Below are 25,889 nucleotides of genomic sequence, written 5' to 3' on the forward strand. Positions count from 1 at the left end.
CACCATCAAATAGATTAATTGCTATTAGAGCTTAGATCAAGCCGGCCCAAGCCCGTGATCATTCTCCTCAAGCCTGACCCAAACCGCACCATAAACAGTCATCATGAGCCAGAGCCTGATTTAAACCCCACATTAACCCCACATTATTTTAGTAAGTAGTGTTAAAACTGAGCTTTTTAAAAACATTTTCAAGCTGTTTAAATAAGCAAAATCTGTTCAGAATGATGTTAATTAACATTGCAACACTGAAGAAGCATAGACCTATTATATAAGAAAAAAAATGTTTATTAAGAACAGCTACACACAGCACTACAAGTCAAGTGTGTAATGCAGACAAGTGGAAGAAGTATTTGCTATATTGTGATTATCACACCATAGCTTTATATAAAATAAAAATAACATCAAAACAAACACCTACGTTATAAACTATTTTCTTGTGCCCAACTAAACCCAACCCGGCCCAAGGAAAGTGGAGGAAAATCTCGCTATCTAAGTGCTATTGATGGATACTATTTGGAAGGATGATAAAGAAAGCTAAACATTATTTTAAAAACAGAATTGTAGACAGTCCTAATGGAGTTCTGTGATAATACTTCTCACAGTTCCTGCAGATTTAGCTTTTAATCAGGGATTTTTACTTCACTACTGTACTTAAGTATAAAATGCTGTATCTGTATGTACTGGAGTACTGTTTGTACTATACTGCTGTACTTAAGTCCTAAAGTGCTGTATTTGTACTCTATTGGAGTATTATTTTTACTTCACTACTAACATACTCAAGTACTAAAATATTGTATCTGTATCTACTGGAGTATTATTTTTACTTCACTCCTTAGTACGTAAGTACTAAAATACTGTATCTGTATCTACTGAAGTATTATTTTTACTTTACTACTACTGTACTTAAGTACTAAAATACTGTATCTGTATCTACTGGAGTATTATTTTTACTTTACTACTAAAGTACTTAAGTACTAAAATACTGTATCTGTATCTACTGGAGTATTATTTTTACTTTACTACTACTGTACTTAAGTACTAAAATGCTGTATCTGTATCTACTGGAGTATTATTTTTACTTCACTCCTTAGTACTTAAGTACTAAAATACTACATCCGTATCTACTGGAGTATTAGTTTTAATTCACTACTGTACTTACATACTAAAATGCTGTATCTGTATCTACTGGAGTATTATTTTTGCTTCACTACTAAAGTACTTAAGTACTAAAATATTGTATCTGTATCTACTGGATTGTTTTTTTTAGTTCACTACAGCTGTACTTAAGTACTAAAATGCTGTATCTGTATCTACTGGAGTATTATTTTTACTTCACTACTTTACTTAAGTACTAAAATGCTGTATCTGTATCTACTGGAGTATTATTTTTACTTCACTACTTTACTTAAGTACTAAAATGCTGTATCTGTATCTACTGGAGTATTATTTTTACTTTACTACTACTGTACTTACGTACTAAAATACTGTATCTGTATCTACTGGAGTATTATTATTACTTCACTCCTTAGTACGTAAGTACTAAAATGCTGTAGCTGTATCTACTGGAGTATTATTTTTACTTTACTACTACTGTACTTAAGTATTAAAATGTCGTATCTGTATCTACTGGACTGTTCTTTTAGTTCACTACTGCTGTACTTAAGTACTATTATACTGTATCTGTATCTACTGGAGTATTATTTTTACTTCACTCCTTAGTACTTAAGTACTAAAATACTACATCTGTATCTACTGGAGTATTATTTTTACTTCACTACTGTACTTACATACTAAAATGCTGTATCTGTATCTACTGGAGTATTATTTTTACTTTAATCATTAGTAATTAAGTACTAAAATGCCGTATCTGTATCTACTGGACTGTTCTTTTAGTTCACTACTGCTGTACTTAAGTACTATTATACTGTATCTGTATCTACTGGAGTATTATTTTTACTTCACTCCTTAGTACTTAAGTACTAAAATACTACATCCGTATCTACTGGAGTATTAGTTTTAATTCACTACTGTACTTACATACTAAAATGCTGTATCTGTATCTTCTGGAGTATTATTTTTGCTTCACTACTAAAGTACTTAAGTACTAAAATATTGTATCTGTATCTACTGGATTGTTTTTTTAGTTCACTACAGCTGTACTTAAGTACTAAAATGCTGTATCTGTATCTACTGGAGTATTATTTTTACTTTACTACTACTGTACTTAAGTATTAAAATGCTGTATCTGTATCTACTGGAGTATTATTTTTGCTTCACTACTAAAGTACTTAAGTACTAAAATATTGTATCTGTATCTACTGGATTGTTTTTTTAGTTCACTACAGCTGTACTTAAGTACTAAAATGCTGTATCTGTATCTACTGGAGTATTATTTTTTACTTCACTACTGTACTTAAGTACTAAAATGCAAGAATCAAGAGATTAGGCTGATCTGAAGATTTTGATGCTCCCGTTCTGCCTTTAGCACTGCTAACTTTCCACTACTTTCTGTAACAACTATACTAAAAGCACAGTACTGTACTTTTAATTCCAGGTCTTCAGTACTACATTTTACTATAAACTGCTTACACAATATTTAGGTACAAAAAACGTTAAAGACTTTAGTATTTAAGTCTTTCACTTAAGTGTGGAGCTTAAAGAACACTTCAACTTCTACCCAAGTCACTTTTTTGATAGAGCACTTTAGAGTACTTTTACTCAAGTCTGGGTCTCTAGTACTTTATACAATCTCTGATAATAATAGCTGATCAACATGAAAGGTAAAGACATTGTCATTTTTCCTTGCCAGAGAAATCAGTGTGTGTTTCTGTTCTAGAAAAATCCATCTCCAGCCATAGTCCACTCAGATAACACAGCCGCCTGTCTTTTGCTGCCCCCTGACTGACAGAACCCAAACTGCACTGTCTAACAGACCTGATATAGAGATTTCTTTAACGAAAATATGATTGAAACATTAGTATACTAATGAAATCTACATAATCTGCATGTTTTCTGTCATGCATTAGCATGCATTAAGCCCACCACAAAAACACTCATTTATTGTGCTTTAAATATGGAAATAACTGCAATAATGTTGCTGAAAAAATAATGTCTGTAAACCCATAAGAGCCAAGAACCATTAACTGAACATTAATATCAAGTTCAATATTGAATCAGATCAATTCTGTGGGCAGATCTTTATATATATATATATTTATTTATACATATATTGGACACATGACTAAATATTATTTAGAAATATAATTTTACATTTTGTTGTAGAAATCAGGTCAGAACTAGTTATACAAAACATAAAACATTTAATTAAAGCGTTTTAATTTTTTAATTGTTTGAAACAGAGCTGTAGAATTTTAAATATGCTTTTAAAAGGAGCTAATTTATTTTTATCTCCAGAATTAACTCTAAAGCTCTCGTTCATTCTGTAATAAATAAAGTAAGATGAACAAACACAGATTTAACCACTATCCTGTAGTGATGCTCTCAGGATGTTCAGTATGTGTCACTTGGGCTTCTTTTGGGTTAATATTAAAAGTGATATTAAAATATATATATATTTTTAAATAATGTGTAACTGCATTATTACACTAATTTATTATCATTATATTAGTGGTACATATTTGTTGTGTCTTAAAATGACAATAACATTGTTTCTGGGAAAACATCTAATCCAAAAAAAGTTATAATGACAGGTAAAATCAGCTAATCAATAATCACAAGATTACTAATTTGCATGTCCAATAAAAAAAAATGTACTGTTAAATGTTTTAATTTTTAAACAAACATTTATTTAAAGGTTAATTTTGAAGGCATATAACAAAAAATAAGGTTTTAGCAAAAGCAGGACATTGTGAGATGGCAATAGGGCTGACGGGACCTCCTCCAGTTTCTCTCACATGCAGTTTTGAGTTTTGTAGGCAAACAAAAAAACCCGGAAGTGAACTTTCAGTGGTGTGTGTATTCTCTGATCCATCCAGTGGAATGGATTCTTCTGAGACGCAATAGAAACGGTGCTGCGTGAACTAATATTTTTTTATATTAAATGTGGGTTCAAAATACAGTGATATATTGCAATATTGTAAGCAAGGCGATATATTGCAATTGAGTAAACCTAGCAATGAAATAATAAAAAAAACTTATCATAGTATTTAGGAGTCTTTACATGTACGATAATTATTAAAAATAATAATAAGTACTTTGATAAAAAAAAAAAAATAGCATGATACTAACCACCAATAATGATTAATGTTTTTTTTTCCATCCATTATCATTATTATAAGTATTACTAATAATAGGGCAGCAACGATTAGTTGATACTACCCACGATGTTGATTATCACACAGTTCCAAAAAAAAGCAAAAAAGTGCCCAAACACATCAGAATACACATATTTACTCACTAAATATCAGTTCTTTCCACATGTATACATCGTCTTGGCATTTAAAGGGCATTTAAATGTCCCAAGTGTCTAGCTGTTTACTTCATTTTAAACTAATAGACTAAAAGAGCATGAAAAATCTAAATAAATAAATGAATAAAATTATTTGAAGAAAAAAAAAACAAAAGAGTAATCATTAGTTGCAGCCCTAAATATTAGTTATACTCTACATTTTTTTATTATTACCTAGAAACTATGATAAATGTATCAGAAATTGGGTCACGTTAGTAATAATCAGTAACAATGTAAAAAAAAAAAAAAAAAAAAAAAAAAAACATTTTAAGAGCATTTAATAATAAATTAGATTTTTTTTGGAGCTGGTGTATATGACTTACACTGAAACACGCGATTAACTAGGGCTGCAACGATTTGTCGATATAATCGACAATGTCGATTATTTAAATTTGTCAACTACTAATTTCATTGTCGATTAATCAGTAATTTGTAACAGTACAGACTTCAGTTCACACTCAACTTAGTCTGTGTTTCCAAAAGAGCCCAAACACAACTGAGTACATATTTAATCACTAAATATCCGAACTTTATGTTCAAACAACATTTAGACTTTTAGATGCCTTTTAAATCTCATGTTCAGCTGTTTCTATTGTTTTTAGAGATGGACAGGAGGACATGGCAGGAATAATCGTTAACTAATCGACTAATAATCGTTGACTAATTGACCAGATTAGTCGACTACCAAAATAAGCTTTAGTTGCACTAGCACTACAATTAACACACTCCCACTCACATATAGGGGTGATTCATTAAATTATTCATTATTAAATTATTACTTGTGGTATTTATGTTTAGTTTGTGTATTTTTAATTGCTTTTTAGGCAATCAAATATGTTTTATCCGATTACTCGATTAATCGAATCGATTTGTTTTATAGAGTACTCGATTACTAAATTAATCAATAGCTGCAGAACTACAATTAACACACACACACACAAACTCTTACTCACTCACAGACACTCTCTCATACACACACACACACACACACACACACACACGCGCACACACACACACACACACACACACACACATCCACACACATCCACATTAATGATCCAATCTCTCTAAATGCCAAGTACTGGTAATCCCTGGCTGGAGAGGAATCAAAGAGAAGAAAAGGTTGCCGTTAAACAGTCACAAGCTCTCCGGCAGCAGATGCCTTTCATTCACACTCTTTTACTCTCCATCTTTCTTTTCTTCCTCCAGCGCTCGTCTCTCCAGCTGCGGGGAGAAAAACAGCAGCGGCTGGAGAGAAATCCCCCGGACGGCTCGTCTGGTCACGGACGGCGGAGCCCCGTCGGCCGGCCCTATTCGAGACGCCACTTCCCTGGCAAACATTTGCTCTGGGGCTTAGCCGGGGCCGGCACTTAGGGTTTGGGAATGCCAATCAGAGGGAGAGCGCGGGGCCCGGGGTCCAATGGAGGCAGGGGAAGGGTGCGTTCCCTGGGAGCCACAAGGCAAAGCGAGAGCCTTTGGCAAAGACAAACAACAGGACACTCTGAGACTCTCTCTCTCTCTCTATTGATATGCACAAGCAGAAAAGCATCGGCTGGTCTTCAGCAAAGACAAAAGGACAGCAGAGAGAGAAAAGATGGCTCACGGTAGCCTCCATATGCGGCTGGGCGCTGCTGAATAGGCGAGAGGGCAGAGCCGGGGATTGGGAGAGAGTTCCGTGTTGCTGTTTTGTTGCTTTTTCACACAGGCCTTTTTTTAAGGCAGTGACTGTAAGAAGAAGAAGGAGGAGAGGAGGAGGGGAAAGAAGAAGAAGAAGAAGAAAAAAAAAAAACTCAACTCAAGACGCTCAACATCATCCCTCATCCCCCTCTCGTTAGTAACTTTTTAACATCTACCAAACACTGCGCACCCCTCTGAGCTTTTCTCCAACACTCTTTCATTTATTTTGTCCTCTACTTCAGCCCACAGAAGAGCTGAAGCTATTCTCTCCTCTCTCTTCAGCCCCACTCACTGATCAATAAGAAGCTCTTTAAAAAGAAAAACAACAACTTTCACAAAAAAAAGAAAGAAAGAAAAGGCAGGGCTGCACAATATATCAATATATCAATGAATCATCATTTCAGCACCATCATCTTAATGTGGGCACGGACAGCAGGAGTGGCCGATATGTACTATAGGCACTAAAGTAATATACTAATAGTTATATCACAATATTTTTTATAATATTTTTAATAAATAAACTAAACATTTTTTTTACTTTTGTATATTGTGTAAACTTTAGCTTTTGAAGATTTTATACTAAAGAATATTGTAATACAAAATCATAACAAAATAATATATATAAAAAAATAAACACCAGTGTAGAATATACATATATATATATATATATATATATAGTGCATGCATATAAACTGCATACAGACAATTATACAAAAAGACCCTTAAAGGTTTAAATTAAAGTGACAGTAAGTTTTTTGGTGAGAATGTTTAATTGTGGCATTGTGGAGTCTCCCAAATTTCAAATAAAAATATTGTCATTTAGAGCATTTATTTGCAGAAAATAGGAAATATGAAGAGCTTTCAGACCTCAAATAATGCAAAGAAAACACAGAAAGTTCATATTCATAAAGTTTTAAGAGTTCAGAAATCAATATTTGGTGGAATAACCCTGGTTTTAATCAGTTTTTTTTTTTATCATGCATCTTGGCATCATGTTTTGGATAACTTTATGCTGCTTTACTCCTGGCGCAAAAATTCAAGCAGTTCAGTTTGGTGGTTTGATGGTTTGTGATCATCCATCTTCCTCTTGATTATATTCCAGAGGTTTTCGATTTGGTAAAATCAAATAAACTCATCATTTTAAATGTTTCCTATAGTATGTTTGTAATTTTATTATTATTATTTTTTAAATGTAGCGCACAATTGGTCTAGGGCCCTAAATGGTTAGAAATCAATGTGCACTGAAACATGCATTGGAGCAGGAGCCTCGCCAGTCGGGAGTACAAATGGAGGGCATGACCAAAAATGATTGTGATTAATCGACAAATAATCGACTAATCGAAAAAATAATCGTCAGATTAGTCGACAACCGAGTCAAAATGAGTCAAACCTGTAGAGTTTATTGGGTTTCTGAGTGTGTTTATGTGTGTTCTAGCCTAACGCCTATCATAAGTCGCAGTATTACATACATTTTGTGCTTAAGGCTGCTATCCTGTTGACTGACACAGTTTTTTGTGGAAAGTTGTTTGTTTAACAGTTACTGAATCATTTTTTAATGGTTTCTTTTGTTGAATTTTCGTTGCTCAATATCTTTTCTAATCCTGCACCTTACAAATAACTCAAAGTATGAAAAAATAGAAACTAAACCTAATAAAAAATACTAAAATGAAGCATCAAACTGAACTAAACTAAATTTAACAATAACTATTATAATCTCGCCTTCACCACAAACACAAAACACAAAAACCCTGGAATGCCTGAGGACCAGTAAAGCGAGGAAGCATGAGGAAGCAGTGCTCACTGGATTCAGCTTTGTCCACTCGCTGCTCCCCTACCAGGCCAGCAAACCTCTGCCCTCCTCTCCTCCCTCCAACCCCCACCTCTTCACCCCATCCCCACAGCACGCCACCCTCACCCGTTGTTGTAATCCCAGCAGAAACACTTAAGGTTCACAGTGGGTGCTCATCAAAACCATCTGCTGGGGGAAGGGGAGCGCTCGCCGCTCGCACTTTAATCTCTTCAATTAGCACCATTACAAACCTGTCAAGTAGTCTGATTACTGCAATGGTCACCAGCGCCTCGGCGGCGGCAGTGGCGGCAGCGTTAGAGCTCCGTGCAGGAGATGCTGGGAGCGGGGAAAACGAGGCCGGACGCGGGAGGAGCTTTACTGATACCGTAATTACATTACATTACATTACATTACATTACATTACATTTGGCAGACGCTTTTGTCCAAAATGACTTACAATAGTCAAGTACAAAAGTAATAGAAATTAAGATAAACCATTTTAGATAGGGCTTAAAGGAGGTCGAAGGGAAATAAAGGGATAGAGAAGTGAAGGAGGGGAAGAAGGAAATGAGGTTAGAAGTAGTTAGTGTGTTAGAGGTGTTAAGAGAGTAAGCGCTCTTTGAAGAGCTCAGTCTTCAGGAGTTTATTAAAGATAAATACAGCAGATGCTGGATCAGACCCGGCTTAGAAACAACAAAAAAAAAGAACTGGCCAATAGAAATAAGAGTCTAAATTTTATAACATTGGAAATCAACAAAGATAGAGAGTTAAAGGGAATGGTTGAATTTAATGACAGAAACTGCTTCCTATGAAAATATGTTGGCTGGAATGTCGGGACAAGGCATAATTAGAAATATAGCATGGCAAAACCTATGGAAGCATTATACAAGCATTGTGATTGGATGTAGAGAAATATAAACATATACCATTCCCACTACCTATTGGTTTATACTGTGATACACTGATCAACATCTGCTTAAATACTTTTATGCCTCTAATGGCTCCAATAATAACAAATTATAATTTGATATTAAATTTTTGTTTTAAGCAATATAGCTTTTGAAAAATATATCTCTTTTGAATACTTCCATTTTTAGTCTTTGTCTGTTTGGAGTGTTAATGCTAGAGAGAGAGAGAGAGAGAGAGAGAGAGAGAGAAAACAGACAGTTTCCGTGAGCCGCAGCCAGGGTTGCCAAATTCAGCAAAAAATACTCTTTCCCAAAAGTCTGTCTAAAAAAAAAAACAGCCAGTCGGAAGCTTAAACTAGTCCAATAACTAAGGTCGCCATAGACGTTCACAAAACAGTACAATTTCATTTTAAACAAATACTGCAATTAAGGCTTCTATACCGTGAATCTGCCAGAATCTTGCAAAATACTGTGATATGCATTTTTGGTCATACATTAACATGGTCATTTATTAACATACTATGTTCTTTAGATATTAACATATAAACAAAAGGCAGAAAACCTGTTGGAGTGACGTTTAAAGGAAATAAAAGAACATCACAGATTTGTGTTTCTCTGCGTCGGTCTCTGTGTAGGCCCAACGCGACTCCCCCTGCACAGGAGGGGGCTAAAACAGAGCCATCAATCTGCAGGGAGCTTGTTACACTGGACGTGGAGCGCGGGTTACTGGGGCAGGCCGGGGAGAATGCGGACGGCCGAGGGTGGGGTCGGGGGGGGGTGTGCTCTTCACTCTCTGACTTTAAATACTGAACTGCAGTCTGTTAAATCAGGAGCTATGGAAGAATGGTGACCATACAACTCGAGTGAGAAAGGGAAAGGAGTTGATTAGCTGTGGGGGGGTGGAGGTATGGTGCTAAACCTCCTCTTCTAACGCCTGGTCCACACTTCAGGAGAATCAGGACCATTTTTATACCCATTTGCTCGCTCTCTGTCTCCCCAAACTCATAAACACACCAGACAAGGGACAAGACAACGCTAGGGGTGCAGGAAAAATCTATTCGAGCTCGAATCGCGTTTCTAACATTGAACAATTTAGAAACAATTTTCATTTTAAAAAAATATAGATTTCTTTTTTGAGGGTGCAGCTACTGTCGCGCGGAGCTTTTTAAAACAGTCGCGCGGAGATTTTTAAAACAGTCGCGCGGAGCTTTTTAAAACAGTCGCGCGGAGCTTTTTAAAACAGTCGCGTGAGCTGCAGCCAGGGCTGCCAGGTCTACCAAAAATCCTGCTGCCCAAAATTTATTCTGAATTCTGCAGGTCAGAAGCTTTAACTTGCCTAATATCTAAAGCCACAGACATTCACAACACAGTACATTTTTAATTTGAACAATTGTTGCAAATAAGGCTTTTTGGCAGCCGCAATAAATATAAAAGTAACCCATCTCTATATTTTCACCCGAGACGATCAAACAAGCCCAGTTTGGCGGGAAAATCGCAAAATTGACAACAGAGGCAATTCAAAAGCACAATACAAAGGGAAATCTTAATACTAAAATAAGTAAATACTACGAAATATACTAATAAAATAATAAAAATCATACTTTTTACGTTAATTAAAAAAAATATTAAGCAACATATGTATGTATGTAGGGCTGGGTAATATGTTAAAAATATTATATTTATTCAAAATGTACTTTTGTACTAATATTATAAATTAATATAATAAATGAATTCAATTAAATTAGACTACTTATGCACTTTATAATAAAATTATTTAATTATATATATATATATATATATATATATATATATATATATATATATCCTCCTTTTCAGACGTGGTTTTATCCCTATCCTTTTCTTTATTTTGGCCTTTTCTGAGCAGGAATATTTACAACAGTTTCACTGTCAGCCATCATGCTGGTTTGTCTCCAGTTTGTAACAAACTCCCAAGAGGTTTTGAGGATGAGAGTTTTTTTATTCAGAGCATTTTGTGCAGTGTGGGTGAGTTAAACACTAATAATGAATAAAAACAGAACAATCTGTAATGTCTTTATGTGTGGGATCTCTCGCGTTTCCCACATCGGTAAAGACTATAAAAATCCTGCATGGTAAATCAGGCCTATAGTAGCAGGTCTGGCAGCGGCAGCCGCAGTGATGAGCGAAAGGCAAACAGAGAACTAGAGTCCTCCAACGTATTGATGAATATTTCATCTGCTCCCAAATCCACTGTTTAATTTTGCACTGAGAAATTAAGCATCTCCCTCGCAGGCCCACTCCACAAACACACATTCCCCCAAATGTCCCCTGCACACGCCAATTTGCCCTGTGATCAAACAGCTTTGGGCCGTTTAGGCAGACTGTGGACAGCTAAAACCAGACTGGAGGACGAGGCTGATCAGGAAATGAATTTGCTCGCTCTTGACCACATGGCAGGCGGACATACTGTTCCCATCTGTTCTACACAAGCAGAGAGACTTCAGATACGGCTCAGAAAGTTCCAGGATTCTTGCTCCATTTTAGAAGTCAAATTTAATGCTTTTTAAGACCTCAATAAATATAATTTAAGGCCCAAAAAGTCATAACTTCTTAATTAGATACTTAATGATTGTATTGAAAATGAAAAGTAACCAGTAACAATAAATAGCTCGCCAGTAACGCTAGCTAGCTAACAGCTAATGTTAGCTAGCTCTACCCTGGCCTTAGTTTTCTCCCCAGTAATGTTAGCTAGCTCACAGCTAATGTTAGTTAGCTCTACGCTAACCTTAGTTCTCTCCCTGTTAACGTTAGCTAGCGCTCCACAAATGTTAGCTAGCTCTACGCTAACCATAGTTCTATCACCATGAACGGTAGCTAGCTCGCAGCTAATGTTAGCTAGCTCTACCCTAACCTTAGTTCTCTCCCCAGTAACGCTAGCTAGCTCACCGCTAATGTTAGCTAGCTCTACACTAACCTCAGTTTTCTCACCAGTAACGTTAGTTAGCTCGCCACTGATGTTAACACCCCTAAACGTAGTTCTCTCCCTAGTAGCGTTGGCTAGCTCACTGCTAACGTTAGTTAGCTCTACGCTAACCTTATTTCTCTCCCCAGTAACCTGCCACTAATGTTATTATGTGCTTTCCCACTGGCATTAAATGAACCATATACAAATGTAATACCTGCAGCAAATTTAAAGTAAATCTAAGACAAATTATGACCTTAATTATCAAGATTTGAATTAAAGGCATTATTTAATAATGCTCAAAAACGAAAGGTAAAATGAATTAACTCATTCTGAGGTAAATTTTTCCTCAGCATGTCAAAGCTTAAGGATGCCTGTAATGATCGTGTTCTTGCTTGTGATAATTTATTGTTTATCAGTGTTTTATGGCAAATCCAACCAATATGTGCCTCATATTATCACTGTTAGCATTATCCCAGGTTACCACTGTATAATACCGCTGCTAATTACTGTTGGTGTGGGGTGTAGCCATCTTGAATTCGGGGTTAGTGAGGCTCTCACAACTTTCCAAATAGTGGGAGTGTGTTGATGTTTAAGCTCAAAATAGCTTATCTCAGTCGATAAACGAAAAAAAAAAACACATTTGTTGATGGCAAAGACCATGACTTTACCAATACTTTCTGGGTATTTTTTTTGCTATTTTTAAATTCCATGACTTTTCCAGGTATTTCATGACCGTTATATATTCACTGTATACCTGTAACTCTACCTCTTCACTACTTTACTTTAACTGATGCTCTCAAACACTTTATTAAGAGACAAGAAATTCACGTAATTAACTTTTGATGAGTTCAGCACAGCTGTTAACTGAAAGCCTGAATTCCAGGTGACTAGCAAGAGGAGCCAGTTTTGAGAATCTATAATATAAACCATATTCTGGTTTACTTAACACTTTTTTATTAATAAATTATTGCATATGTTTTTCTTCATAGTTCGGATGACTTTAGTATAAATCTTCAATGCAAAAAATATGTACTTTAAGTCTTCAAGCCCGTTTGTTAGTATTCTAGGTGCATTAAGGTTAAAAGTGCAAAAAAGAAGCTATCTGAAAATTTACAAAAATCAAAAATTCTCAATGCTTACTAATATACTAATTGGGCCCTAATCAGATGACATTTATTCAGACCTACAGCAAGTATGAGTGTTCCTTAGAGTGAGACGTGTGTAGAATAGACAGACAGGTGGTTTGTGTCTCACCTCCTGGATGGTTCTAGTGGCGGGGAAATTGAGGCTGTACTCTCTCTGCGCTTCCCGGTGGCTGATGATCAGCAGGTAGTTCTGATTTAACGACTCCTGCTGGACGCTGCTAAACAGAGGGAACAATAAGAGAGAGAGAGAGAGAGAGAGAGAGAGAGAGAGAGAGAGAGAGAAGAGAGGGAAGAGAGAAAGAGAGAGAGGGTTAGAGTCAAGCCGTGGACGAGTCGGGGCTCGCACGCGTTTCTCTCCATGCTGTGAGGAGAGCTCAGCTCCATCTCCCCAGAGTTTAGAGGCTCAGACAAGCCCCAGCCACCACACCGCTCCCCTCCAACCTCACCACCTAAACCACAAATGCCTGCCGCCTGCCAGCTCCAGCCCGGCGGGTGGGGGACGGGGGTGGCAGGAGACGTGACATGCCCCCAGCACATCTCCACCCCTGGGCCATCTGGAGACCTACAACACTATCCTATCAGTCTGAGCTCAGAGAGAGCTCTAAAGTGCCAGAGGGCCCGAGGGTCTCCAGCACGGCGCTAGCAGGACCTCCAAGCTTTCCCCAGAGACAGGAAGTGAGTTCCAGTAGAGATTAGTGGAGAATAGGGCTGTCACAATAATCACTTTATCGATTAATTGCACAATATATGAATACAGCTTTAATAATTTAATGTTAACCTCGATATAATTTGCAGAGTGTTTAATTACATGCTTGTTTTAAAAGGAAAATAAGGAATCATGTAGTAACTTAAAAGTGTTAAACAAACCATAATACTATAATAATGTGAAGCATTTAGATGCTCTTATCTGGGGAGCTGTTAACCTGTGGTTTCTGAGGCTGGAAACTCTGATGAACTTGTCCTGTCTTTCTTTGCTGGGGCAATCCTGATGAGCGCCAGTTTAATCCGTGTAACGTTTTTGATTTTTTTCGTCTTTATGGTGACTGCACTTGAGGACACTTTCTTAATGTTTTGCTGACTAAATAATTCCATACGTTTTTCTTAATAGTTTTAATAATTGATGTATTAATCTACAATGCAGAACATAAAATAACATTAAAATAATGAAAAACGCTTAAAATAAGGCAAGTCCAAACTTTTTGACTGATACTGTATAATGATGTTGATTTTAAATTATTGCCATGCCAAACCTCCTCATACCTCAACTATTATTGACTAAATGCTGTTGCTCTTACAAAGGGTGTAACTGCAGTTTTATGATGTTAATTAACAATACACTAGCGACAAAAAAAAAAAAGTGAATTAAACTATAATATAATTGTTATAATAATTAGAATAATAAAAATAATAATAGTTGGTTGGTTGTTGGGGTTTTTGCCACTTCAGCACATATTTGGCTATTTGTGGCATATATTTAGTTTTATATGTAATAATAATAATTAAAAAACTTAAGTTCTCCCACAAAACTTTATGTATTAAATGTTTATTGCTTTTTTATAAGGGTTTAATTACAGTGTTGTGTTTTATCATTAATTCCAGAAGTGGCATAAGTTAAAAGGAAATAAAAATGATAGTAAATCTAATATCCCTTTCAATAAAAATATAAATGCTATTTGACAGCCATTGTGAATGTGGGAGAAAACATAACCAATAACACAAATAATAATAATGATAAAAACTCAAACTATTTATTACCACTTATTAAATGTTTATTTTTGTATTTATAAAGGGTGTTACTGCAGCATTTTGCTGTTTTTCAAAATATATATAAGAGGCATAAATCATCTTTATATGACAATAAAATGTAAATGATGAATTTTAAGACAACTTGACATCCAATACAAATGGACAACAATTAATTAAAGCAAATGATCATTATAAGAGTGTAATTGCAGTATTATATTCTTTTTTTATTTATTTAATCAATATACAAAAGGTATATAAAGTCTTAATATCATTTATTGCAATTATTTCAGTGACAATAAATATTTTCCCCAAAAAAAAACAAGTTATCCCAAAAATCACCACAGCCCTGCTGGAGAGCGCAGCACTCGGCTAATAACAAGCGGCTGAGGTTAAGTAGCATTTTGAGCAAACGCTCAGCCTGCGCACTTGAATATGAATCAACAGCTTAGAGCCGAGGCTGCCGGCTAATCACGGTTCAAACGAAAGAGGCGAGGAAGAGGAGAGTCAGGAATTAATGCGCAGTACACACATTAATTATGCAACCGCTGCCTTAATCTGAGGAGCTTTGGACAAGCTTATGTTAACAGAAGCCCACATTTACTGTAATGACAGCATATTTACATTGACTAAAACTGCGGAATCAATATGTAAATGTAATGTTTGTTGTAGCTAGAGGGGAAGATTGGAAATTGGCGCAGTCGGAGGAGAGAATGCATATGTGATGATGGATGCAGGAGGCTGGGAAAGGACGGTCAGGCCGGAGACAGTCAGAACCGTGTGAGGAGTGATGATGAGGGTGGACGCAGGTTTCTGGTATGCAGGTTAAAAAATGAATGTGAAAGAAGGACTTAAAAAGGCTTACTTGTCAATCAGGCAAAGGATTTGCATTGTTCAGAATATTTAACCATAAAGAGACAGATGGTTTGTTTGAATAACAGAACTAAGAATGCAAAATAATTCATAATTTGCATATAAAGCTCCGGAAAAAACTAAGCGACTACTTTAATTTTTGTAACAGGAGTAAAACTTGGCATAAAGTTACCCAAAAGCAGTGTGTAAGACTGGTGGAGGAGAACATGATGCCAAAATGCATGAAAAACACTGTGATTAAAATCCAACCAGGATTATTCCACCAAATATTGATTTCTTAACTCCTAAAACTTAAAACCTAAAACTCTTTGCATTATTTGAGGTCTGAAAGCTCTGCATCTTTTTTGTTATTTCAGCCATTTCTCATTTTCTGTAAATAAATGCTCTAAATGACGATACTGTTCTTTAGAATTTGGAAGAAATGTTGTCTGTAGTTTATAGAACAAAACTACAAATGTTCATTTTACTCAAACATAAACCTATTAATCGCAAAATCAGAGAAACTCATTCAGAAACTGAAGTGCTCTCTTAATTTTTTTCCCAGAGCTGTATACTGAACTGCCAAAAAACATTAGCAGATATACAGTGTTTTAAAAAAGTGTTGTATGTTTGTCACAATTAAATAACTATGTGAAAACATATTTGTCCTCTAAATTGAATATCTTGGTTGTGCACCCTTGGCAGCAACAACAGCTATCAAGCTTTATCGATAACTAGTAACAAGTCTTTAACATCTCTGTGGAGGAATTTAAGATCATCCACAGCATCTTAAATAAGATCTGTGTGAGGACATTAGTTTGGCCACTTTAAAGTCTAAATTTTGCTTAATATTGCTTTATTAAACTGAGGTTCAGAGGTGAACTTGCTGGTGTGCTTTGGATCATTGTCCTGCTGCAGAACCCAAGTGCGCATTTTGTGTTTACTTGTGTTATCTTTGTCTAATACTGCATATATGCCCATTTTAAATGAATGTATTTTAGTAGAATGTAAATATATTATAGAAGCTCAGTGTGCAGGTGTGATGGATCACAGTATAAACCAATAGGGAGACAGAATGATGTATATTTCTACTTCTCTACATCCAATCACAATCAGATTCACTCTATCTGGATGGAGAGATTTATCTGGATAGGGTTTTATTGAACAACGAGAAATGAAATAGGAGTAATGAGGCTATTTTTATTCAAATGTAAGGAGTAGAAAGTTCAGATAATTGAGTGAAAATGTAAAATAATTACTCCAGTATTGAAACCTCTGATTTTTAGCCAATAGGAAAGTTTCAGCACTCGGTATAGAGGACCCTGAACTCGAGCAGCAGGTTCATCCATGCTGGCTTAACAAAGTTCATCCCTCAGACACCCATCAGCACCTGGCCCTGACCTCCCTCCCCTTATACACACACACACACACACACGAATGTGCTAGAAATAAAATGTCACTGGCTGTTATGGACAGAAAACAAATCACGGTGTAAATGAGGAGCAGTCTCAACAGATTGGTTTCATTCAGAGATAAGCCCACCGCCTCCCTCAGCGTCCCCCAGCGAGCACCGAACTCAGAAACAGACCTTATTAAAGTCCCCACGTCTCTCATTTCCCCTCCATATACCGTACACACACACACTAATACACACACACACACACACTTATACACACACAGAGAATCCAACCTCAGCCACAATTACATAAAAACAAACACACACAGCCGCTTTATTTCCCATTTCCTACTTCCTAATTCTTTTTCCCTCTCCGCCCTCCCCGCAACTCGAAATGTGCTTTAATTAATTGTTTTGATAAGACAAGTCGGCGCACTAGCTGCTGTTGGTTTAAACTGTTTTTCTTTTATTCTGTGCCAGAGCGCCAGATTCCTCAGGCCTCTGTATCTCTGAGGAGATCAGCGAGATGAAAAGTCGGGAGATGAGATAAATACCAAATGTGCAGTGAGTCATTTGTGTTTGAAAAATCTGGAGTTCAAATTAAAATAACCTGAAAAACACACACATCTTCTGGAAGAAACAGAAATAGATGATTTGTTTTAAATTATTCATCAGTCTCCATTATTTATGCTGGAGATTAAGGGCCTGGATAACTCTATGCTTTATTTGAGCGAGTGTGTGTGTGTGAGAGAGTGTGTATTACGCTTGGCTCAGGGTGGATTTCTGTAACTACCTTGGACAGAGTCTCTCCTGAAAGCTCCACAGCCGGCGCTCTATTTGCATTCAAACAGAGGAGAGAAATGAGGCGGCTCAGAGATGTGCGGATATGTTTGATTAATCTGTTTGGTGACGGCGGGCTGAGGTGTGCTTTGCGGTGCTTTGCGGTAATTGCCTACAGTGGCTTTTATTTGTTAAGTAATGTCCCATTTTTCGCAGCCTGCTCCCAATTATAACAGCGAGACCTCGTTCGTGATTATGAACTAAAAACAAGCAGCTGAAAGAGTAGCGGCCGCCACGCGCGCCCTCGTCTCTCGCACGCGCCTTTTAAACACTACACACTCTTTCTGATACACGTTAAGTGATGCCAGAATAAAGAAAAGGAAAGAGAACCTCAGGATTCATCAGTCATGTCTACTGAATTTGTACAAAATTGTTTTCTTCCGCCACAATAGAGGATTTCTAAGCATGAACCACATTTTTAAGGTCATGCCACAGCATCTCAATCAGATTCAGGCCAAAGTCGAAATTGGTGGACTTTCCTGTGTGCTTTGAGTCATTGTCCTGCTGCAGAACCCAAGTGCGCTTCAGCTTAAGATCAAAAACAGATTTTCCTTCAGGATTTTCCGGTTGAGAGAGAAAAATCATTGTTCCATTTGCCACAGCAAGTCTTCCAGGACTGGACACATTAAAACAGACCCAGACCATCACACTACCACCACCACGTTTTGCTGTTGGTATGATGCTTCCCAATTATAACAGTGAGACCTCGTTTGTGATTATGAACTAAAAACAAGCAGCTGAAAGAGTAGCGGCCGTCTCGCGCGCCCTCGTCTCTCGCACGCGCCTTTTAAACACTACACACTCTTTCTGATACACGTTAAGTGATGCCAGAATAAAGAAAAGGAAAGAAAATGTATTCAACAGTCCCACGTAGCTTGTTTTAACACGTCAAACACACAGACTACAGTCCGATACTTGCCTCTGAACGGAGAAAGAGCTGGCGCTCCGGTTAGCAGCTAATGCTAATGCTTTACTTCTCCTTAATACCTGACTGGTAGAATTCATGCATAAGACGAACTGGATTATAAGGCGCACTGGCGATTTTTGGGAAAATAAAAGGATAAGGATTTTCAGTGCACCTTATAGTCTGAAAAATATGGTGATCAAGTGATAGAGTGGACTATGTTGTTCACTATAAATTAGGTATATGCCGTAATTAAACCAAACTCAAGCCAATTTCAACCCGTTTCCGGTATCGTTAGGACGCAAAAAATACGCCTGTACTAAATCTCTTAATTAATCAGGTGTGTGTTTTGGGTGTAACATACAGTAACCAATCAGTGTGTCACTTGTCATTCCCTTTAGAAACCAGGTGAGCTCTCTGACTTTTGCGGATTACTATTTTGATGGTGTAGTTCTTTTTTAAAATCAGAAGACAGTGAAGAATCTGTGTTTTCTGCTGACAAGATAGCAATACGCCAGAAATTTACCTGAACACACCTCATTTCACCTCATTTTTGATATTTTGATATATTTGATACATCTTTCTCTCAGATAAAGTTAATAATATATCTTTGTTAAAAACAAAAAAAACTTGTCATTTTTAGGGACCGAAAAATCTTAAAGTCTTATTTTTCATGTTTAACTGTTATAGTAGGATAGAGTTCAGTTTGTTAAGGCTCTAATTGTTCTATTATTTTGTACATGACTGTTCCTGTATTTATTTTATTATTTATTTTATGTTGCACATTGCTGTTTTAATAGTGCACACTGCTGCTACCAAAAAAAGCCACTAGATGGCATTACATATATATCTTAATTAAATTATTTAAATTTGACCATTAGTGCCTAATGTGGTGTATTACAGATCACTGGTATCACTTTGCATCACTTATATCAAGCCCACCTTTTGAAATAAGATATTGTAAATTTGATGAATTAAACCAATGACTGACCATAGACTAATCTAAAACTGGCATAGGCCTCTCTGCTGTAAAAAAGAAAAAAGAAAATCGAGAATCGAATCTAATCGTGACCCTAAAATCGGAAATAAAATCGAATCGAATCGATTTAAGGAATCGTGACACCCCTACTATTTAAACAACATGGGTGGAAGGCGTGAAAACAGACTGTTGGCGGGGTGTAAGACAGCAATGAGCATCACAACGTGCCTTGCATCGAGTGTAAGATAGGGCCTGAAATGTTCAGCAACTTATTTTCCATAACTAGGCTTCATTTTTGTCCAAATAATTTGGTTTTAAATGTCTCTCATTAATTAAAAGTCACTGCAAGCTGTTGAAATAAACAGGCATCCAGGAGCACACACTCATTGGTTTCTCTGAGATGTTTCTAGATAAAACCTGAGAACGTGTAAAAAGCTTTAGCTGCTCCGGTGATGTTCAGTTAGTGTCTGCAGTCGCAGGTGCTGCTCGGCTGCGTCTGCGGGGGCAGAGATCTTTCACAGCGCCGCTGCTGCTGCTGCTGTATCTGGGTGTGACAGTTATTTATAATGGCAGCTAACAGCTTGCCTGCTCTCTCTGCTGGAGGTCTCCTCCTCACTGCACTGCAACGCAACACATTTATTGGTGACAATGGGGTCACTGCTCACCCCACTCTCTCTCTCTCTCTCTCTCTCTCTCTCTCTCCATATGTCTGAGCACACCATCCTGACGCCACTAAAATAGCACCTAGGAGATAATGAAGCTCTGTTATGGGAGATCCACCAGGCTGTGGTCAGTGGAAAGTGTGCCCTTTAAAAAGAGATTACTGAGGGACCAAAACCCTGTGTTCCAAAACATCTGCCCAAACACAGACAGCAGTTTAAAGGCCACTGGAAAAAAGTATTAAAACTGTAGAGGATAAAGTCAGAATGTTTAAATTTTAATTAAAAAAATTTATATATTTAAAAAAATAGTCACAAAAAATGTGCAATGTTTTGTCAGGAGGTCGGAATGCTTGAAACTTGAAATTATTTAGAGAATAATGTGAATTTTTAACAATAAATTTGTTATTATTTTGAGAATAATATATATATATATATATATATATATATATATATTTATTACTTAAAAAACACAGTTTATGGAGAGAAATTAAAGAAACTTTAATTATTTTGAGAATAAAGCTGTTATTATTTAGATAACGAAGCTGTAATTATTTAGAGAATAAATTAGTAATTATTTCAAAAAGAAATTTGTAATTATTTTGAGAACTTTTAATATTGTAATATTACAAAGTTGTAATATTGCGAGGAAGGGAGGAGAAAGTCTTAATATTTTGAATAAAGTTGTAATATTTTAAGAGCAAAGTAGAAATACTTAACAAATAAGCTGAAACAACAAGTGAAAAGTTCATTTTAGGGTGAAAGTCTGAATATTTTGAGCATAAAGCTATAACTATTTAGACAATGAAGCTGTAATTATTTAGAGAATAAAGATGTAATTATTTTAGGGATAATTACAGAAATTACAAAATTACAGAACTCACGGACATGAATAAAGTTGTAATGTGTTTGGAATAAAAGTCTTAATATTTCGGGTATAACGTTGCAATTACTTCGAGAATAAACGTAATGATTTAGAAAATAAACTTGTAATTATTTAGAGAATAACTTGAAATATTGCAAGAAAGGGAGGAGAAAGTCTGAACACTTTAAATAAAGTCGTAATATTTTGGGAATAAGGTTGTAATGTTGCGAGGAAGGGAGAAGAAAGTCTTACATTTTTGAATAAATCTGTATTATTTTGAGAGTAAAGCAGTCATATTTTAACAATTATGATTAAATATGTCGGGAATAAAGTTACGACTAGGGCTGAACAATATGGAGAAAAATACATATGTATTATAACACTGTTGGATCAAGATAAATGAGAGATGAGATTAATCATCAAGATCATTATAGGTCAGTGTGACGTTTAGCAGTTTAATTTTGACTGTATCAGAGTAAATTCAAAATAAAGGAAAAATGGGTTTTCATTCTATTTTGTCAATTATCGAGTTTTTCTTTTCAGCCTTTCGCAAACAGAATTTCAAGAAAAATGAAAAGTTAAATCTTCTCTCAATTTTTTTCAAATTTGTCCATTTTTGTATCTTGTGTAATTGATGGTGTAATTCAATTTGCGGAATGTAAAGATTGAAAAATCAGAAAAATATATATATATATATATATTTTTTTTTTAAATTTTCCTAAAATTCCATTTGTGAGGGACAGAGATGAAAAAAAAAACGTATTTTTTGTACACTGCACTACATAAAAAAATAAATAAATAAATATTTATTTTTTAAATAAACATAATAAATAGGATATATCAAGCCAAAATGGTAAGTGGACACGTACTGCTATTTTCCAAAGCATTTGCTCAGGACTGAAACAGTCCGCCTGCATTTCAGAAAGGGTAACTTTCAACACTGAGCCTAAAATGTGTCCAAGCAGCACGAAAAATTCACACAATTTGATTCAAGTTAAGGCGCCAAATAAATCGATGACAGCGGAGGGAGAACACGCGGACGGCAAGTGGCTGACGTGTTTTGAGCTGAGCGTGATTATCACAACATTAGGCTGGAGCCCATTATTAACTTTTCCTCTGGTGTGTGTTCACACGTCGCAGTACAGTGTCCACACAAGCCAACAGAGACACCAGTTTACACACAGCCACATGTCGTTACATCCCCACCGCCTCCCAGCGGGACTAACAGCAGCTCAAATCAACACAGATAATTACACACACACACACACACACACACACAAACAAACAAACTGACCTCCTTCTCACTACTCAACTACTTCTGCTACGATAAAGAGACGAAAAATCTGGATATATAAGACCAATTGGTACTGTACTTTTGACAGTGTGGGCATTTCTGTGCCAAGTCCTGCTGGAAAATGAAATCCCCATAAATCTCCATAAAAGTTGTCAGTAGCAGAGGGAAGCTCTGTAAGATGAAGTGCTGTAAGAAAACAAAACACTGCACTGACTTTAGACTTGATAATAAAACACAGTGGATCAACACCAGCAGATAACATGTCTCTCCAACATACCAAACCATCACTGATTGGTGGAAACTTCACACTAGACCTCGAGCAGTTTGGACTGTGTGTCTCTCCACTCTTCCTCCAGACTCTGCTCCCTTCCTTTACAAATGAAATGTAAAATTTACTGATGATCAGTGATGGTTTGGAGAGACATGTAATGACCGCTCCAACGGAGACTGTCCGAAATCCTATTATCCTATTTAATTGAATGATGTGCAGCAAAAATATAATAAAAATCACTGTACTATGCTCGAAAGAGCCTGTGAAAGGCAGAATCTTCAACTGTTGATGCATTTTATTTGCTTATACTCTCATCTTTAAAAGTGTCGCCCTGTATAAGAAGACATTAAAGGAGATTGTTCATCATCCATTTTGTGACCTATTATTTGTTGCCCACAACAGAATAATGTGATGCTACAGTGATTTTTAAGGATAGTTAAAAAGCCATTGTGATCAGATGAGGAGCCCCAGCTTCACAATCATGTTTAAAAATGATCCAGCACTGCCACCTAGTGTCCAGAATGAACACTTAACACTTGCACCATTTTAGCCATAACTTTCGTACTTACTTTTAATTCATGCAATAAAGTGCAAATTATTATTATTTTTTTTAAATATCATACAATGTGATTTTCTAAATTTAGTTTTATACATCTCTCACAGTTGAAGTGTACCTACCATAAAAATTACAGACCCTCTATTTTCTTTGTAGATGGGAAAACCTTAAAAAATCTGCAATGTATCGAATACTTAATAATAAAAATAATAATGTATATTTTTCCCCAATATATACATAAAATACATCCATTAGAAGAGATCTGGAGATGTTTTAATACAGGTAATGATATAAAGCATTGCTTTTATAAAAATAATATATATATATATATATATATATATATATATATATATATATTTTAATATTAGCCTTTTACCGAGTTACTGACCAGATAAGAAGCTTCTTGCACACACCACAGGACACGCGCGCACAGGACTCACACCCACACAGGACACACGCCCACACAGGACACACGCCCACACAGGACACACGCCCACACACACACGCCCACACAGGACACACGCCCACACAGGACTCACGCCCACACAGGACACACGCCCACACAGGACACACGCCCACACAGGACACACGCCCACACAGGACACACGCCCACACAGGACTCACGCCCACACAGGACTCACGCCCACACAGGACACACGCCCACACAGGACACACGCCCACACAGGACACACGCCCACACAGGACTCACGCCCACACAGGACTCACGCCCACACAGGACACACGCCCACAGGACACACGCCCACACAGGACACGCGCGCGCCCAGGACACGCGCGCGCCCAGGACACGCGCGCGCCCAGGACACGCGCGCGCCCAGGACACGCGCGCGCCCAGGACACGCGCGCGCCCAGGACACGCGCGCGCCCAGGACACACGCCCACACAGGACACACGCCCACACAGGACACACGCCCACACAGGACACACGCCCACACAGGACACACGCCCACACTCACGCCCACACAGGACACACGCCCACACAGGACACACGCCCACACAGGACACACGCCCACACAGGACACACGCCCACACTCACGCCCACAGGACACACGCGCGCACAGGACACACGCGCGCACAGGACACACGCGCGCACAGGACACACGCGCGCACAGGACACACGCGCGCACAGGACACACGCGCGCACAGGACACACGCGCGCACGACACACGCGCGCACGACACACGACACACGACACACGCACACGACACACGCACACACGACACACGCACACACGACACACGCACACAGGACACACGCGCACACGACACACGCGCACAGGACACACGCGCACAGGACACACGCGCACAGGACACACGCGCACAGGACACACGCGCACAGGACACACACAAGCGCACATGACACAGGACACACACAGGATACACACCACACACACGCACGCACATGCGCGCAACACACAAGACACACACACACAGGACACAGACAGAGAGACACAGAGACACACACTCAAGACACACAGACAGACGCAAGACACACACACACACAGGACATAGAGAGAGAGAGACACACAGACAGACGCAAGTAACACACACACACGCAGACACAACCATTGGCATGGTAGTGAGGGAAAAGCGGACCTGACTACCCAGGGCCCGAGTAGGAAGAGGGCCCATTAAAATTCAAGTTCCATTGTGTGCTGGCTTGGATAGGGGCCCACTGACATTGAGATTGTACAGGGCCCAGAATTTGCTGCTACGCCCCTGGACTCAACAGACACACACACAGGACACACACAGACCCGTACCTGCTCTGGCTGGTGGTGGCAGTGGGGGCGATGTCGGGGGTCAGCACGTACAGGCTGTTGTTTTTGGGCAGGTGTAAACTCCTCAGTGCCGTCTGAAAACACACACACACACAAAATTTAGAGACACAACACACAGAACAGGTGTACATCTTATATGAATAAAATCAAATAGAATAAATATATTTTTTGGAAACTAAGTTTATATTTATACTCTATATATATATATATATATACATATATACACTACCGTTCAAAAGTTTGGGGTCACATTGAAACGTCCTTATTTTTTAAGGAAAAGCACTGTACTTTTCAATGAAGAAAGATTTAAACTAGTCCTAACTTTAGACAAATACACTCTGTACATTGCTAATGTGGTAAATGACTATTCTAGCTGCAAATGTCTGGTTTTGGTGCAATATCTACATAGGTGTATAGAGGCCCATTTCCAGCAACTATCACTCCAGTGTTCTAATGGTACAATGTGTTTGCTCATTGGCTCAGAAGGCTAATTGATGATTAGAAAACCCTTGTGCAATCATGTTCACACACCTGAAAACAGTCTAGCTCATTACAGAAGCTACAAAACTGACCTTCCTTTGAGCAGATTGAGTTTCTGGAGCATCACATTTGTGGGGTCAATTAAACGCTCAAAATGGCCAGAAAAAGAGAACTTTCATCTGAAACTCAACAGTCTATTCTTGTTCTTAGAAATGAAGGCTATTCCATGCGAGAAATTGCTAAGAAATTGAAGATTTCCTACAACGGTGTGTACTACTCCCTTCAGAGGACAGCACAAACAGGCTCTAACCAGAGTAGAAA

The 25,889-nt window shown here is 37.5% G+C and overlaps 2 protein-coding genes across 3 annotated transcripts in view; both read right to left on the reverse strand.

The window, feature by feature from the left end:
• The window catches only part of faf1 (Fas (TNFRSF6) associated factor 1), a 163,029-nt gene that overhangs the window by 99,223 nt on the left and 37,917 nt on the right, over nucleotides 1-25,889 (reverse strand). The window contains exons 6-7 of one of the 2 annotated variants that reach the window (XM_049486053.1): nucleotides 25,071-25,162; nucleotides 13,041-13,146 (exon numbers count right to left, since the gene is read on the reverse strand). In XM_049486053.1, the coding sequence (XP_049342010.1) occupies nucleotides 13,041-13,146; nucleotides 25,071-25,162 (198 nt within the window). Of the gene's footprint in view, nucleotides 1-13,040; nucleotides 13,150-25,070; nucleotides 25,163-25,889 lie in introns of both variants that reach the window. The other variant, XM_049486052.1, reaches the window with a different exon arrangement.
• The window catches only part of rnf11b (ring finger protein 11b), a 160,513-nt gene that overhangs the window by 16,382 nt on the left and 118,242 nt on the right, over nucleotides 1-25,889 (reverse strand). The window lies entirely within an intron of this gene.

The sequence above is a fragment of the Astyanax mexicanus genome, chromosome 12 (genome assembly GCF_023375975.1).
Source record: "Astyanax mexicanus isolate ESR-SI-001 chromosome 12, AstMex3_surface, whole genome shotgun sequence".
Taxonomy (NCBI): Eukaryota; Metazoa; Chordata; class Actinopteri; order Characiformes; family Acestrorhamphidae; genus Astyanax; species Astyanax mexicanus.